Genomic DNA, 18,840 nt, shown 5'->3' with positions numbered 1-18,840 from the left:
AGAGAAAAGATTGTTGTCATTATGCTCCCTTTAGTTTTTATAAGTATAGTATTATTAAACTTGCTCTAAACCATTAGAAGTTTTAATATTATCTTTGTAATATTAATAAAATATAGAAAAAATGCATTCAAAATCACTAATAAATTAATAACAGCATGGAAATAAAAAATATAAATAAAATCTTACTAATTGGTATTCAAAATATTTTGGTATCACACTTAATAATTATAAACATACATATATTTTGATTTATTTCATTTTTTGAAATTTCAATAGTATGGCTCAATTTGCAATATGGTATCCTCTCTAGGCACAGTTTGCTTTTTAATATTATTTACAACGTCTGTATTTAGAAAATAGTCGTGATAATGTGGACGCAAATTGGCTATCACAAGGGTAAGCTACATTAAGAGCGTGTATTAGCGTCCAGGAAAAGGCCTAAGTACTGAAAAAAATCTTTGTGTTCGATACGTCATGTAAATAACGTTTTACATGATATAAAACATGCATTGTTTTGTATATTTTAATATCTTAGACCCAGTTAGATCAGACCGCGATCACTTCTGACGCAAAGTGGAAATTGCATTGTAGTAAATTCGCATCCACGTTATTTTAAGTGTCATTTAATAAAGTACAATCACCGATATCATTATCCGTATTGTATGGTTCATGGTTAAGGCTAATAGACTGCGGTAAATCCCAAACTAGACCTAAATATATTAAAAACTTACCTTGAAACGCGCACCTGCTCATGTGGGATTTATTTTTGGCAAAAACGGTAGCATGCTATAAGATTTTTTTAATGTGGGTTTACGTGGCATACATTCAGGGAATCATAGCAATAGCTTTCGTTCTAGAGTGATCCGTTATTTGGACGTGAACTGGACGGTGGACGCGAAAGGACGTGTCGACCTTACGCAAAAATGTATCCAGCTAATTTTAATTATTTTAAGCTTAATGGTAAGCTTAAAATAATCAAAATTAATTGTGCTTGTTATGAAGCATGGCTTTTGTTCTTTTATTTGTCTTTTTTTAAATTTTAAGTAAACGTACAATTACCTGATCAAAAGCGATCATAATCTGCGATTATATTTGATTTTTCTAATAAATTTGCTACTATTTCATTGCAAAAGTGATAAAAATATGTTCTATTTTTATGTTTTGTTTTTTTACTTAAACTTCATTCAAAATAATTAACTTAAATCCAATTTTTACACCTTAAATATTTGTTTTTCTTTGGTGAATAACTTGACAAGTCGTCGGTACACAACTTGACAAGTCTTTTTTTTAATAGATTAAGAAGATAATTTAATCAAATTCTTACGCCAATCGAAAGATATGCATCAAATTAGCTTATTTCAATCATAAAAATATCAATTATCATTAATTCCGATTTACCAGGGAACTCTAAACTTTAAAATCGCTCCCCTGAAAAGTACGCAAAAATGACATGTCAAGTTATTCCCGCGCGGTACGGATATTGTGGTAACGACGGACAACTACGGAACCCTATACTGCGCGTGTCACGACACGCACTTGGCCAATTTTTACTTTACTTAATCTTTTTGAGCACGACTGTTCATTTTCTGTCGTATAGCTAATCCGTCGAATCACATAATCTGCCGAATCCACGAATCCGTCCAATCCAGTATCTGCCGAATCCACGAATCTGTCCAATCCCAGAATCTGTCCTATACCGAACAAAGGTTTAGTTTAGTTAGACTCTACGAATACACTAATTAAATCAATGAGAGTTTTCGCGATTGAAAAATCCGTCAGATGGCAATACGTAGACGCGAGGTCCAAATGCTGCATGATTGGTTATTTTTGACGTAACATTGACAGATATGTCAAAATCCACCAATCACGCAGCATTTGGACCTCGCGTCTACGTTTTGCCATCTGGCGGATTTTTCAATCGCGAAAACCCTCATAACAAGGAAACCTACAATTGCAAATAGGACAATTATTTCTAGGATTTCAGGCTAGGGCTAAGAAGATTTCTCCTCCTAATTTCTTTTGATTAATTTAGTTACAAGTTCATTAACAAAATTACTTTCCCTCAGACTAAGTTACTTCAATCTTCTGATCTTGAGCGGTACTGAAACTTGTTGAACGACGAAATGATAAGGTAATGAGCCCTGTAAGTACCTAGTCCTAGTACTTTACTAAGACGATTTCCACTTAGAACAACAATGTCACCCCTTTATAAAAGGTTTAAGAGATGCCATACCTACACAAACACAACACACTAAACAGTTTACGCTGTTACGTGCCCACAGATTAGGTAATAGTTACCCTAGTCATGTTACATCACTACCACCCCTCAGTGAAATGGCAAGACAGTTCACACCAGAGATGTTAAGGATATGAAGTTTCGGTTATGGATACGGTTACGGATATTAGATAGGATAATATACCGGTTTCGGTTACGGATTCATTGCGGATTATCGGAAAGTTTCGGACAATAATTTCGGTTACGACTTACGACAAATACGAAATTAGCAATAGAGCTGCGCGACCCACATCCATATAGCCACTTTATGTACTACCTATGTACCTAGGTACCTATGATAAAGGTAAAACACGCGGGGATGTCAGGTAGTGCCAGGGGATGCCAGACAAGTAACAAAAAATATTAAGATTTAGACTTCGCATTTATCCGAAACTTTTAAATCGGTTACGGTTACGGATATCCATAACATCCCTGTTAAATTCACACCCCGTGCCTTCATGACGTCACCAAATTACAACCTTACGTCAGAACGATCTAAAAGGCAATTCTAAAATAGAGATTGACTATCGAGACATGTAACGTTGAATAAGTAATAGGTCAGGCAACCCGTATAAATGGTTCAGACACGTCTGCTCCGTAAATTGATTTAGTTGTACGATCTAAGATCTAAGTAGGTATCTTGCGAAGTCATAGTAAGATGATTAGAAAATCTTTTTTGTTCATTTAATTCATTAACAGCTTCGTGTCAGTCCATCGCGCATCTTACGATTACAAAAAGTTCTAAAATGTACCTACTTACTACTTTGTACAGTCCTTCATTAGATCGTAAAGGGTTGAACGGGTCCATAACTGATATTAATATTTACCTGTTTGCAATTTTGTATGCAAATAGAGTAAACTCTATCAGCTAGATGGGTAAACTCTTGTTCATTGTTAAAACAAATATTTTCTCTAACTTTAGATAGATTGCAGGTCCTACAAAAATTAAAAATATGGTCAGTTAGTTTCCGTAACGTACATGGAGTGTGGTGAAATATCGGAAACTCATTAAATGTTAGAAGAACGTTCTATAAACGAACTTCAATGTAATTAAAATGTCCAATTAATATAATTCATACTACGCATTAAGTATTCTGTTTCCGTAAGCCGTTGATTTCAATCTCAACAATTTACTTCTGATTATTTTAAAAATCATACCTGCCGTAAAAGTTACGAATTAGAAGGTAACTACTTACCTACTCAATTTATTATGCTAGTATAATTAATTTATTATGATTCACGGTTCGTTTATAGCTATTCATTCATATTTAGAGATAATTTATGTAGTACATCTACGGTTAATCGTAAGATTCGTAAGGACTGCACTAATTAAGATAATCTAACCAGACCAGCCTGACCTTGTACGCCGTGCAATTCATTGCACATAATCATCACTGAACTTTCGGTTCCATTTTGAACTTTATATTCATACCCATTGAGTTTTTGTACGTTGAAAGATTTTTTAGACAATCGTTAAGCCCAAAACCAATTTTCAACTTTATGCTCAATATTTTACGGTCCACGCATGAATGAATAGGTACTCGTAATGTCGTAATTTTATTGTTGCCAATAAAATTACAGAAAATTACACAATCCTAGCTTCGTACATACTTCGTACGTATTTTTACAGTAGTAAAAATCTGTACGAAGCTAGGATTGTGTAATTTTCTGGTATATATGTATACAGGGTGGAAACGATAAGTGATCTCACTCGATTATTTCTAAACTATACAAGATATCAATAAACTAGTTACTGATCCTGAAAGTGCTTTATGAGCTCTATCAAACGGTACTAATAATAGGTTACGGAATAAACTTGATCTATCCGAAAATTCAATGTTTCCAGCTTCCATACATTTAGTAAAGTCACATTATTTTAAAAACTACACATGATATCGTAAAACTGATTTTTGATTCTAAAGGTGCTTTACAAGCTTTATTCAATGGTATCAATAATAGGTTACAGAATAAACTGGATCTATCCAAAAATTCAATGTTTCCTTCTTCCATACATTTAGTACTACCACAGTCATGACACTCATCTCTTGACAATATTATAGCAAGTAAAGCCTAAAATTAATGTTTTCCATGAATAATTTTAAATAAGAATACAATTCACGAGTTTATTTTAGGAGTTATTAAATAAAAAAAAATTACACTTCTAATATTGTGTGTCTGCCATACATTTAGTATGGAAGCTGGAAACATTGAATTTTCAGATAGATCCCGTTTATTCTGTAACCTATCATGGGTACCGTTTAAAAGGGCTCGTGAAGCACTTTCAGGATCAGTAACCAGTTTTTCAATATCTTGTATAGTTTAGAAATAATCGAGTGAGATCACTTAACGTTTCCACCCTGTATATGATACAAATAAAAGTATCTAATAAGTATATTAGATACTTTTATTTGTATCATATCAACTTTCTGTCTTGACCTTGAGGTTTCAAAGTTAAGCGGTTCTCAAAATGGTGAATGGTGAGTCGCATGAGCCGTACGAGTAGGCGTGGTGGTTAACGTTTCGCGATAAACGAGGTCCCACGTTCTATCCCTCTTATATCTGATCCATAAGCTGAGACTTTGTACTGGACAGACTGGACTGATATTTAAAGTGGTACCAACCGATTTCCTACCTCCCAGAACTGGTAGTAACCACTATCCATTACTATGAGCTCCACTTAGGTAGTGTTATACCAATTACCACGCCTATCATTCACAAATCCTGCCGGAAGTTATGATCTGATTCAACTCACATGATTTCACCTTGTACCATTGTTCTTTTAGCGAGTAAAACACCTTGTCCGACATATACACGATTTTTGACATTTTACACAATTTTAATCACTCCCAAAGGTTATTTGAAAGTAACAGAAAATACAAAACATTCTTGACTTCACTCTAACATGACTAACTTTAGATTTCATGAATCAATGGAGATGATAATAGATTGAGACCATTCAGATGTCCGCAACATTTAAGAACGCTTTAATTAATTAAATACGCGTTAATGCACAATGATCGTCATGTCTCGATGTTGCGGAATTAACAGCTGTGCACTGGTAGGCAATGCCAAATGACATAAATCCGCCAATTTAGCGGTTGCTTTCGTTGCGTTTCGGACATCTCTAAGACCAGCCCAGGCAACAGATTGTTTTGGATCAGGATCCCATAAAATTACTTTCCTAAATTGTCTTAGTAGGTAACTGACTGACCATGAACCGAACCTGAAACGTTGCGTATAAGGCGATTCATCCGCCCACCACTGCGACATCTAGAGAACAAGGTCATTTTGACCTTTCACAATTTACTTTTGTCATGATTTCGTAAATAATATAGGTATTTCCGCTTTTGAAATAAGGCATTGATGCGTCGCTACAGCTTTCTATTGTGATTTACAAATTCTGTGTTTGATAACATAAAATAAAATAATAAAATAAACTGAGGAACTTCCTTATTTATATGAATGCTACTGCAACTGACCTAATTTAAAAAAAAATTAAAATAAGTATTAATGTACTTAATTTTTTTCTAATAAACTTTAAATTTATTTAATAAACACAATAAAATTGTTGCCAAACCCTGCCTGATAAGACCTGCCATGCTTATTGATAAATGATAAGGAAGAAATAGATACTGTAGGTACAGACATGCTCTCTCAGGCGTGTTTGTGAAGAAAGATAGTGACTAACTTTACCTATTTAAATTTTCTTTGTGTTAGGACATATCATTGGTTAGGACTGTATCTAATTATCAGACAAGATTTACTTTAAGGATATGTAAATTAGTACAGTTCTTGCGATTTTATTCAGTCTGAGCATATCTTTTCTTCTAGTATTTACCTACTAATCCAATATTTTAGCATAGTCAAAAAAATATTATAAGGGAGGAACCCTCAATTAGCAAATAAGTTTAATTTAGAGCTATTATAAATTTGTGTTGGCAGGTAAAAAAGATGACATCATTATCTTCTGTATGACATACTGCATGGATACCTACTTGAAAATCCTAAAGACAAATGTGTGAAATTACTCATCTTTTTATTGTTGAGTAGGTACTTACAGGCAGGTGTATACAGGGTGTTAGGTAAATGGGTATATGAGCCGACACTAGCCCATGTTAACATGGTCATATAAATGGTATGGTGAAGTCAGAAAATTGATATCTTCATTTTAATTATTACCCATTTACCTAACACCCTGTATATGCTAAGCTGGACTTAAGTTCTGTGGGTATGTAAATAAAGATTCTTGATTTAAAAGTTGTTATAACTTGGTCACAGAGGCATTTTTTTATTATTATTTTTAAGGCTGTTCTTTTTTTTTTCAAATTAAAAACCTTTTTATTTAAGCTCTTGGTGTCCTATGACATATATTTACTACCATAAAACACAGGAAAGCTAAGTAATTAAGTCATGAACATAGAACATTCTACATCCATTGTAATCACTGATATTGAAAGAAAATAAATTACTCATACACTGGAAAAGAGGAAAAATTACATCAAAAGCGGTTTCTAAACAATTGCACTACATTTAAATCGCAATAATGGTTACTGCAATTGTTTCAACACAGGTTTAGAATACAATTTGGAATACTCAAATTGAAGCTTATTTTACAGCAATTAATAATGCCTTAAATTACTATTAGTGTGCAACTATCGTAAGCATGCCGATCTAGCTCATGCAAAGGTAAGAGTTCACTACAAAAGCCTTTAACATTACGGTGTTGAGCCGCGGAGAAAATCGGGGTCGTTCAGCATAACTGTTTTGTTTATTATTATGGGTAGGTTAGCGAATCACTACCTATGACTCACGCTATGCGTCATTTGCACAATTAAGGCATTAGAAGACGTCTATATCGATTTATAAGAGCATTGATCATGAGTTAATGTAAGACAGGTGATAAATTAAAACAAAATGTTAAATGAATTACGAAATGTATTGTTAATACAACAAAAGCGTACATATACTTGGCTGCTACAGTGCATAGAATAATCATAGCTTCTCGTTTACTTGTCACGTTTGAGCCGTAATTGTTGACGCTGGTAGATGTAAATTCGTCACTAAACCTTTTATAACCGTCGGACGGCGAAGACGGGCTCCTCAGAGAAGCCATTTTTCAGCACTGATTTTTTTTGGCACTGACATTGACAGTTTAACTCAAAGAGCATAAAAGAGTAGAGACGGCACTCCATAGATATTTTTTGAGCTCACGCACACATATGCATTTCAGAGAACGACCCGCAAATCTTTACCAACCGCACAAACTACAGGCGGAGCTACCAACATAATGCCTTATTTTCTGACAGTATTAGTGACGTTCGTAATAACTTATCGATTATCGATACTTTGCTAGGGTTGTAATTGCATATCGATATCTAGTATAGGAACCTTCAATATTTTAATGATTACTATTTTTATTTTATACTATGTGTAAGTAAAACGAAGTTTTGTAACGTAAATTATTTATTTCGAAATAAAATAGGTATATTACAATAAGTATTGAACATGACATAGCAGTTGTAGGCATGAGGAATTATTGAAAATTATAACAAAGTACAGAAATGATAATTTTGTAAACTTTTATTTTCACAACTTTTTCTAAGAAAAAATAGGATTTTTATTTATAAACATCTTTAATTTTCTTATCAGCTGATCGAACCTCAGCCCTAAGATTACTTTTCAATGCTTTGTTGCTGTGCTTTTTTACTTTTGTCAGCAAAATTGTTTTCACTTTTTATGAGGCTGTCATTAATGATTTTACAACTTTTTCTTAGAAAAAGGTAACTTAATATTTTAAACATCTTATCATAAATTTATTTATTATGTTGTTGACATTTAAACCAACTAAAATTACAATTTGTACTCAACATTAAGAAAATGAATTTTCCAACATTTTCCATATATATCTGGTCGGCAATATGGTCATGATAAAATTGTTTAGCTTCATTTACGGTGGTACATAATTGAATTGTTGGATAAACGAGACTTTTTTTATCATGCCACCATTCGCGAAGAGATATATATGCATACAAATCATTGTCAACAGGAGTTTTCACGCTCAAACACTCTTCACAAATTAAACAAGAACTGTTCTGTAATAGTTTGGCAGCTAAATACCCGCTTACATATACTACTGGTTGGTTTTCAAGGCTACACAAATTTTCAATGGGCTGTTCTAAGTTTTCAGGGTCCGGGATAGACAACACAGGATAAAATTCAGTGTCTGTGGAATCTTGAACATTAATTTTTATTTCTGTTGTTTTTAAATTAGTTTTTAAAATGTCTTTATATTCCAGCATATGTTTATTGTTGTCTGCTTCACAATTAGCACTTCTGCTATGAGGCACTTTCAGCCCAGTAACCATGCTTGTTTTAAGCGCTGCAGTAAAGTGCGTGATAGTGGGATTTCTATTGGTTACACTGTGTTGCCTAATGATTCCAAATAAGTTTTCCAGAGAGTCTTGGTTAAACTGTCTAAGGTTCATATATTTAAACCCTTCATTCTTTAACTTTTCCCAAATATCGTTTAAGGATTTGATAGATATTTGATATCCCTTTACGCATTTAACATTTTTTAGTATCGTGTTTTCTGCTGTTATAAATTTTATGGTTTTTAACTTATCAGTATAAAAGGTCCAAGACTCAATGTGATTACTTGATGTGGAAACATTTTCCCGGATCCCTTTCTTTACGTCATTTAAAGATGATGGACCATTTGTACAATCAAATAGTTTATCTAACTGTTCAATCACAAATGCTGTATCATTGCAATCAGAAACTTCTTTCCATGCCATCATTTTTAAAATAGCTGCCACGGTATTACTCAGAGCATGCGCAGCATACTTCACCCTCATCTTAGTTTTGAATGTTGGATTTACAATGGTACTATTCAGTTTTTTAATATTTAAAAAATTTCTGTTGTGTTCTTCTGCAACTACCTTCGCTATATTCCTTATTGTTTTTTTTTTGCATTTTGTAACTGTCGCCAAAGCCTCTTCTCTTTAATTGTAAATGTTGATGAAGTGTCTGTAATAAAAACATTTCCATTAGTAAAAAAAAACAACATTAAAGCAAATTGAATTGAATATTGGTTTATTAATCAGCAATTTTACTTAGTTTTTTAAATTAGGTATGTTTTATCTTACCTTTCATTTCAATGTTTTTCTTAGGTCTTTTATAACTGTGGACTAATATTTCTGCCTGTGCATCTTGATGGCAAATGTTTTTATCATCTGAAATATTATAAATATGCAAATTAGTTTAAAATTTATTTTGTTGTTTTATGAAACATATTATTTCCAAATCAATCAATCATTATCAAGTTTTAAAAAAATGCAAAGACAGGATAATGATAGCTCTTCTCATAAAATATGAAGCGTGGGCCCACCTTCAATAACAATGACATAATATTAAATTAAAGGCATTTAGAGGTTTTAATGTTCTGCATTCTGGATGCGGTCTGCGGGTATGTCAAGACAATCTGTAAGTGGTCGTGATAAGGCAATCAGTCACGTGTGCTTTGCGTTCTTTGTTCGTATCCGCACGGTCAAATCGCATTAATATAAAATGTACAGAAACCTAGAATGTTGTACATATAAGTTCATTTTGACCTGACTGCAGACTGCAGAACGCATCCAGGGTGGCATTCTTTAGTTTGAGGGAAGGCATATTTTAGAAGGTAAATAATTAGTTTGTACACTTACCATGAGTAATGGGTTTATAGGTCATATGTTCTGGTGCATTGGAAGTAGAAGGAAGAGGTTCAAAAGTTGTTTTCGCAGAAATACCAGAATCTGGTATATCCACAGCTCCCAAACATGTTGAATTTAGTTGTTTGGTTGTAGTTGTAAGGGGAACTGAAAGCAGATAATGAAATGTGAATTGGGTAATAAAATGTCATGTTCTTACCCAACTTTAGGGTACAATCAGTCTAGTACATGTCTTGCTCACATTAAAAATTACTAGCTTATAAATATTATTAAACTAGCTGACCTGGCTAATTAATGTAGATTGCCTAAAATTTTTCAAATTGGTCCGGTACTTTTTTTGAAGAATTTGTATTACACAAATTACTAAAGTCCCTCTAACTCAACACACATTCTAAGCTAAATTGTGTTACGAGTGGGTTTACTACAATATTCAAGCTGTGGGGTTCTAACCCGCACTTTAGGCTATCTTGGCTCGAGTTACGGAGCCGATCAAATACAAACAAACAATTAAATATTTCCTTTTTATATTATTAGTATAATTTTAGATAAACATACCTCGTTCAACTGGATTTGACTTCTTTGGAATGTAATATGAATGATCATAAAGAACTGTAACAAAGTATAGATATAATTAATAATTGAAATTATATATTATTTATTGATAAGCATACAACACATGTTTGTGGTTACAAAGAAAGAACCTTGTTAAATTACATTCGGTTGGTTTGTTTTGGAAACCAAAGAAAATTAATTAAGACATCTAAATAATTCAGAAAAATTGATAGATAGTAAATTAAATTTAAAAAAAATAATTGAAGTCATCATCATACCTGTCTTGAGGTTTTCTTTATTGGAGTCTTTTACATGAAGAGGAAACTCTGTCAAAACTTCATCTGGCAAGATGGGATTGCTCAATTCCAGTGTTGGAATAGCTGAGTTCTTCAGCCGAGTTCCTTTGGCATTGAAGGATTCAGGAGTGAAGTGCCCACCACAAACAAACTTCAGTTGGTGTAACTTTTCAATAGGTACATATGCTAAGTCTTCTAAGCCAGCATTTTTAACCCACATTCGACAACTGAAATAAGAAATACCTATTAGAAAAGAAAAAGAATAACAAACTGAAATTTATTCATCAACTAATTTCTTTTAGTATTGTTATGCAATTCATTTGCAGAGTACGAAACAAAATACTGAAATTAAAAATTGGTTATGGTTATTTACTGTATGATTAAAAATATTAATCCCAGCCTTTAAGTTTACACAATCAGTAAAATTATCTTGTAATAAATGAGTGTTATTAGAAACTCACCGGTCAGAATCCAGAGGAAACCTACTCAAAAGTAAGGGTGATCCACCACGACTTCGCCTCTTATTACAAATAACGCACTTCTTGTTGTTTCTACTCTCCATTATCAGTAGAAGCCTAAAATGAAATAGGTATTAATTAAACAAAGCCTATAATTTCTCTCCAACCAGTGTCAATGCCCTGGTTCATGCATTTACCAGTTTTGAAAGTACATTTACATTTTCATCACATAGGGTTGTTTTTAATGAAAAATAGATTTGTAATAGATGTAATATTTCAAGTAAGTAGATAACATACCCATTAAACAGAAAAGTAAATAAGAGTTTAAACTTCTGTAGAAGTTGAAACACAGTTTATTTAAAAGAGTCTCTATCTCACAAAAAACATAACACTGAACAGCAAACTTTATCACGCCCGATACGGAGGAACTTAATCAACTCAACGTAAACGACAGAAAAGTTTATTTACAGTAATATTGCACCAAATCTGAGAAAATAACTTCACACGAATCAATTCGCCGGTTAAAAACTCAAACTCAATTGACAGACATTTTTTTTCATTTGTCAAACTAACAATACTACCAACATAAGGACACTAACAATTATTTTTAGTATGGTGGTATTGATCCGCGGGTTCCCCTGCTATAGTAAAATCAATCCAAAATGCACTTTATTGCTTAAGGGATAAGGTTGTATATCAATTGCTACATATAGAGACTAGTTTTTGTATGAGAAGTGTCTACCCACTGGTTTAACTTTACTGGCAGATGACCATGAAGCTAAAGATAAAAATGGAGGGCAGAGTTGGAACAAAAACTTGAGTCAAATACCTACTTATATCTATCTCGCTCTCTGCGGCCCTACCTCTCTTTTTAGTGTGAACTGTAGTATTGCTATCTTCTGATTTAAATCTCCTTGTAAATTCTTCGAAATAGCCAATTCACTAACCAAATCAGAAGTTAAACAAATAAATAATTAATATTTGAAACTAAGATTACCTAGTTAAATAAAAAATCACAAAATTGTCGGCCATTTAGGCTTAATGTGTTGGCGAATCAGGGAATTACAATCCCAATTCCTGGGTAATCGGTACCATGTGGCAACATCGGCCCAATCCGGCCCATCATGGCGGTTGTTTACTATTTTGTTTATTAAGCAGTTAATTTCGTTTGAGATTGTTTACAGGAAATAATCATTGTTTTATCACAAGAATTGGTGCAAAATTTTGTAGTGCGTGGTTGCGGTAGTACGTGGTGTCCTGGAAGTGACATAAGATTCCACGCGTAAGTGTTTATTTCGTGATTTCCGACATTGGATCATTGTAAACATTTTTCACATTTTTTACAGTAATTTCTTCCTAAAACGTTTTACCAGTAATTACACTTATCATTTTTAATGATACCTATGTCAAGAAATAAAGATTTTACATTGGTTTCATTGAATTTGAGCAATTTTATATTTTTTGTTTATTTAGAAAGAGCGAGTCTGCCCACAGAGAGCGAGATAGTGATACTTAGTTTGTGCTTCAAGTAGGTATTCGGAGTGTGGCCTCCATTTTTGTCTGTAGCTTCATGCAGATGACATACGGTTTTGATCTCGTTCTCAATTACGAAATTCCTATAATTTGAAGTACCATAGACAGAACTATATTATCAATAAAATATTTATAAAAAATCTAAAAACAATAGTTTTTTGTATACATATTTTGTATCTCATTCTCAAATAAAAGTTGCTGCAGTTTTTCCATGACTAATCAATAATTGATACAATACAAGTGACATGTACGGATTGAGCTCAGCATTGAGCTCAAGATTCAGCAAGAGCAACACTATTTAACCATAGACAACTTGTCAACTCTGTGAAAAATTCTTTTTTCTTGATCCCGGTTAGAGTGTGAGTTGATGTTGTTTTTAATCAAAATAAATCCAATGTAATACGCTTGAAATAAACGGATTTGTGTAAATTAATGTAAGGATCAGGTGCTCCATTTTCCCTAAAAGATATTTCGTTTTATATTTCTGATGAACCACTCGGAAAATATAAGTTTTGAAAGTTTGACGTTTGGTTGGTTCAGTGATTGTGATTCTTGTGAATACTGTGATTCTAACTAAATAGTACACGTGCCACTGGCTAGTTACTAGTGTTAAATCATTCCAGTGCATAATAATTCCGGACGTCTTTACTAAAATCTCCAAAAGAGCATCTGTCATATTCTAACCTAACCTCGAAGTCAGGTGGCAAGTGATTCGTGTTATTGAAGGTTGTGTTTGGTTTGCGCAGATAAACTATGGCTCCACCACAGCCGAAGGCGGCGGCCAAGCCCGCTGCGGCGCCCGCGGGCGGAGTCAAGAAGGCTAAAGTGAGCAGGCCTAGAAATTATGACCTGGGCAATGGAGTAGTTCGCTTCTCCAAGTCGAAGATGTTCCACAAGAAGGTAAGTCATCATGCAGAACCATACACGTCCTATTCTTCGATTAATTCACTTAATAAAGTGTCTATTGAGGTCAAGTTCAGTTTGATTCTTCATTGTTTTTTTTGAAAGTTTTACCTCAAAGTTAAAGTCAAAATTTCTTTATTTGTTTAGACTAGTAAATAGTTCTTACAAATCGTCATATGCTCTTAAGGAGCCTCTACATGTCTCATAATCTTTTTACCCTACCTCATGGATAAACAACCTCTAAATTTATTAGCTGGTGGTTACTACCTCCACTGATAACAATTTCATTAAAGAGTTGACATTTTAGGAAGTAGAGCTACATAATTCCAGGTTGAATGACTAAAGTGATAGTTTAGGAATAGTTTGCATTAATCTTTACATTCTGAATTTGTTACTTTACCATACATTTCCTGGTTTCATGGATTGTAAATAGAAATTAAGGTTGAATCTGAGATGCATATTTCAAATAACATGTAAATATAACTTACATGCCTGCTCCAAACTACCATATTTTGGTGAATTAGAATTCACCATTACCATGTCCAATTACTACAATGCTATGCTTATTTTCAAGTGACTTTTAGCATCATCATCATTTCAGCCATAGGACGTCCACTGCTGAACATAGGCCTCCCCCAATGCTTTCCATGTTGTTCGATTGGTAGCGGCTTGTGTCCAGTTCTTCCCTGCTATGACTTGTAGCATGCAAAAGTTTTCTTAATTAAACTAGGTAGTCAACATACACAACTTTTTATTAGTGATGTGTCTTATGAATGAATCACCAATACTTTTCAATAAACACCAATATTGTTTAATTTGACCTGAGGTGGTGGGAGCCTGATGACCTGTAATACAGGTATACTAAATACCTAGCATAGGCATCAGACTCACACAAGAATGAACATCAAACGTATCTTATACATTCACTATGTAATTCTGTTCGATTTTTTGTGTGAGTAAATAAATAAAGATTTATTATTTCAGGCCAAGTACAAGTTCGTCGGCAAGAAGAACCCCAAGGCTGAGAAACCCAAGAAGCCCACCGTTGCGGTGAAGCAGATTGGCGGAGAGAAGAACGGAGGGACACGCACAGTGCTCCTGGGCCGCAGGAGGTCTTTCTACCCCACACAGGACAAGTGAGTAACAAAATAGTTAATGAACAAAATCAGTAGCATTAAAGTTTCCTGCTTGTGGTATCCTAAATTTGTCAAGTGCTGATTGATGTAAACTTTGGTAGTTTTCAAACAATAAATATGTACTAGTTCTTATAGGCAAGCAATCTGTTTTATGAATGGTATGTTAGTTATTTAGCCACAGATGGTATGGAAACTCATGACTATGAAAAACCAGAGGTCAAGCTGTACTTAAAACTATGAAAGCATTAAGATTTATGTTCAGTAATCAGCAATTTTAGATGATCCTGGCTTGGCCATATATCATTGGCCATGGTCCTTTATGCATATTTTATTTTTCTTCTAAATATATTAGGTATATTTCAAGAAGTTGTGCCTGAAAATATTGATCCTTTGATCATTTATATCTATTTTATTTTCTACTAGACATGTATGAGTATATCCTGCAAGTATTGCCTGTGCCCTTGCTTGTGTAAAAGTGGATCATTTTAGGGGATGAATTCTGGAAAATACACAAAGTGTGGATTGCTTAGGGAATCAAGTATGTAGTCTTAGTCTGGCACTGTCAGTAATAAAGGCCTAATTATGGTAAAGCTACAGAAGGGTATCTGTTTAAAAAGTGCTGACTATACAATATTGGAATAGATTATCAAACTCAGAATAAGTAGGTTACATTTACTGCTATACTTAACTACTTACTTACTACGCATTATTTTTACATTGACCTACTCTTAAAATAAATAATTATTACAATTGAAATAGTTTCTGTGTGTAAACAAATAATACGATCGCGAGTCACATAACTAAATATTCCTAAGAGTGTAATTGCACATCTTTGGACTGCGTTAAGTAACTAGATTAATAACTAGGCAACTCTACTTCTTTGGGATCCGCACCAGGCTGGAGAATAATAACTCAACATCAACAATCTAGTGACTTTTAGTTAATCAGAGCAATCGAGTTGCACTTAGTCTTGATCGGGCCATTGTGCGCGATCTTCCTACTACTGACTCAATAACTTAACCCTTCAAATCTCCAGGATCCGCACCAGGCCGCACCACAAGACTTTCCGCAAGCACGCGCGCCACATCCGGCCCAACCTGACCCCCGGGACAGTCTGCGTGCTGCTGGCCGGCCGCCACGCCGGCAAGCGTGTCGTGCTGCTGGGAGCCCTGCCCAGTGGCCTGCTGCTCGTCACCGGGCCCTTCGCGGTGAGTGCCTGCTGTGTGGCCCCTAGTGACCTACTGGGACAGTCTGCGTGCTGCTGGCCGGCCGCCACGCCGGCAAGCGCGTCGTGCTGCTGGGAGCCCTGCCCAGTGGCCTGCTGCTCGTCACCGGGCCCTTCGCGGTGAGTGCCTGCTGTGTGGCCCCTAGTGACCTGCTGTGTGGCCCCTAGTGCTGCTGTGTGGCCCCTAGTGACCTACTGGGACAGTCTGCGTGCTGCTGGCCGGCCGCCACGCCGGCAAGCGCGTCGTGCTGCTGGGAGCCCTGCCCAGTGGCCTGCTGCTCGTCACCGGGCCCTTCGCGGTGAGTGCCTGCTGTGTGGCCCCTAGTGACCTGCTGTGTGGCCCCTAGTGCTGCTGTGTGGCCCCTAGTGACCTACTGGGACAGTCTGCGTGCTGCTGGCCGGCCGCCACGCCGGCAAGCGCGTCGTGCTGCTGGGAGCCCTGCCCAGTGGCCTGCTGCTCGTCACCGGGCCCTTCGCGGTGAGTGCCTGCTGTGTGGCCCCTAGTGACCTGCTGTGTGGCCCCTAGTGCTGCTGTGTGGCCCCTAGTGACCTACTGGGACAGTCTGCGTGCTGCTGGCCGGCCGCCACGCCGGCAAGCGCGTCGTGCTGCTGGGAGCCCTGCCCAGTGGCCTGCTGCTCGTCACCGGGCCCTTCGCGGTAAGAGCCTAGATATACACAAATTTAGAAATCTCACTGCTGCTAAACTGGACATATGGGTATCTGCTCGTTATGAGACTCTTAGCGGTGAATGAGAAGCTAGATTACCTCTCAACTAGTCTAGACAAACTTGCTGTGCCATGCTGCTAAACATGTCAATTAAAAAACTAACTTCGATCTCTAAACTTCGCGTGGAGAAGAACGCGTTACATATCTACTCTGCAAGGACTAGGTAAGTTATTTGGATCTCACCAAGTCACTACAAACACCAATGCTTCGTCATTTGCCATAAGTGGGGAGACAACTGTGACTAGACAAAACCTTCACTACCACCACCAGTTAATCATGGTGATTGTACAGCTACATAGTGGGCATTATAAGTCAAGACTGGGTGGTGACGTGAGCAGATAATGAGCTCTTCCACGACGGGAACGCTAACGAGACGAGACAATTATCACACTGCATCGCGCTCCGTTGCGTAGCGCGGAGTTACGTATCGTGTGGACCTAATACGCAGTACAATGCTGCTCCATACGAGACTCCGATTTAGGCCTGCTTCTTCGCACGTTAAGGCTGGTTTTAGTGTCACGCGGACCGTCCGGTGCGGACCCGCTCCGCACGGCCAATCTGTATGAACTTCTAGGGAGCGTTTTAGAGTAATGCGGTCCGGAGGAACCGCTCCTCTCCCTAGCAGTTCATACAGATCGGCTGTGCGGAGCGATCCGCACTGACAGTCCGCGTGAAACTAACTGGTCGCCTGCGTGTATTAATCGCCTAAGCTTTCTCACAAATGTGGCCAACAGTGGTCGATATGCCAAATTATTAATTTTCGTGTTATTAAACGGTCTTTTATCTCCTCCTTAGTTCAACTCGTGCCCGCTCAGGCGCATTCCCCAGCGCTACGTCATCGGCACGTCCACCAAGCTGGACCTCGGCGCCTTCAAGCTGCCGGCGCATCTCGACGACGCCTACTTCAAGAAGAACAAGCGGAGCACCAAGCGCAGCGTCAAGCGTAAACAGGGAGAAGACATCTTCGCCACCAAGAAAGAGGTACGTTTTCTATTTGAGTTTGTAATCTATTAAGTTTAGTAGTTAGTAGGACCTAAAGTAATGAATGCGCTAATAACTCCATACAAAAAAAACGCCGGAGTGAAGCTATTTCGACTGTCCCTGTTGAATTGCATCTGTCACATTTTGTAACCTACAGGGAAATGATACGAAACGCTATTTACGTATAGTTCCAAAATACTGAACTGTCCTATCCATGACATTGACAGTGGGGCGCCACCGTCAATACCGGATCGCTGCTTCCGATTTTTGCCATGTTAGAAACCATATAGTTGAACGATGGTAGCGCCCCCCTGTCATTGAGTTTGGTGGGTCATCTATAGTTTAGGTATATCTGTCACCGTCGCTCATGCTGCCATCTCGCTTTGCATGAGAGATGGCAACATTTTAAACTTCGGGAAACGTTTTCGAAGTAACCCCGTTATCTAGGTGTTCTCCAAAATCTTAAAGATTCTATTTCGATGGATATTCACTTCAATAGCCAAGTGTGTTGAGTGGTACTCATTAAATTATTGGGATAGATGTTGAGGCTGGCTTCAGAATAAAAAAACAATATCACATTGTTTTGTACGCATAATTCATAGCGAGGGCTCACGGAGTTGTTTCGTTTTTCTGTAACTAACTATCCCAACATCCGTTCCAGAAATACGTTCCATCAGAGCAGCGCAAGAACGACCAGAAGCTGGTGGACGAGGCGGTGATCAAGGCGGTGGGCGCGCGTGCCGACAAGAAGGTGTTGCGTGGCTACCTACGCGCCGCCTTCGGGCTGCGCTCCAGCCAGTACCCGCACAGACTGCGCTTCTAGGCTAAGAACAATAAATAACGTGTAACGACTGAGCGCCTTTTATTTTTATAGCTAGATATCCTTGACTTAATATTATTATGAGGCGTTGACCTCGCCAGTTGGCGCCTCTGTTAAGTTAGATAATGCAGACTTAGCTTTACATTATGAGGTACATACCCCAGCAAAATTTTCATAAAAGTTGTGCTTTAGAGTGTTTAGAGTCGAGAGTATAGCAGATGTGAAA

At 36.7% G+C, this 18,840-nt stretch overlaps 3 protein-coding genes across 3 annotated transcripts in view; 1 reads left to right on the top strand and 2 right to left on the bottom strand.

Annotated features, from left to right (window-relative positions):
- The window catches only part of LOC135082083 (two pore channel protein 1-like), a 43,833-nt gene extending 36,432 nt beyond the window's left edge, over positions 1-7,401 (bottom strand). Inside the window, exon 1 of the mRNA XM_063976845.1 lies at positions 7,286-7,401. Within this exon, the coding sequence (XP_063832915.1) occupies positions 7,286-7,388 (103 nt within the window). The 5' untranslated portion in view covers positions 7,389-7,401. The remainder of the gene's footprint in view (positions 1-7,285) is intronic.
- Positions 7,402-7,762: 361 nt separating this feature from the next.
- LOC135081960 (THAP domain-containing protein 5-like) lies at positions 7,763-12,035 on the bottom strand. Its single transcript, XM_063976708.1, has 6 exons — positions 11,294-12,035; positions 10,815-11,059; positions 10,540-10,593; positions 9,979-10,131; positions 9,421-9,507; positions 7,763-9,301 (listed from the first exon to the last, which is right to left on the bottom strand). Exons 1-6 carry the CDS (start codon positions 11,392-11,394, stop codon positions 9,228-9,230), a joined length of 714 nt encoding a protein of 237 aa, XP_063832778.1. The 5' UTR covers positions 11,395-12,035; the 3' UTR covers positions 7,763-9,227.
- Positions 12,036-13,078: 1,043 nt separating this feature from the next.
- Positions 13,079-18,642, top strand: LOC135082035 (large ribosomal subunit protein eL6). The gene is made up of 6 exons (XM_063976785.1): positions 13,079-13,182; positions 13,570-13,723; positions 14,711-14,862; positions 15,899-16,070; positions 17,609-17,794; positions 18,456-18,642. Exons 2-6 carry the CDS (start codon positions 13,577-13,579, stop codon positions 18,615-18,617), a joined length of 819 nt encoding a protein of 272 aa, XP_063832855.1. The 5' UTR covers positions 13,079-13,182; positions 13,570-13,576; the 3' UTR covers positions 18,618-18,642.
- The last annotated feature ends 198 nt before the right edge of the window (positions 18,643-18,840 follow it).

This window comes from Ostrinia nubilalis, chromosome 21, assembly GCF_963855985.1.
Source record: "Ostrinia nubilalis chromosome 21, ilOstNubi1.1, whole genome shotgun sequence".
NCBI lineage: Eukaryota > Metazoa > Arthropoda > Insecta > Lepidoptera > Crambidae > Ostrinia > Ostrinia nubilalis.
This window is presented reverse-complemented; position numbering and strand designations above follow the sequence as displayed.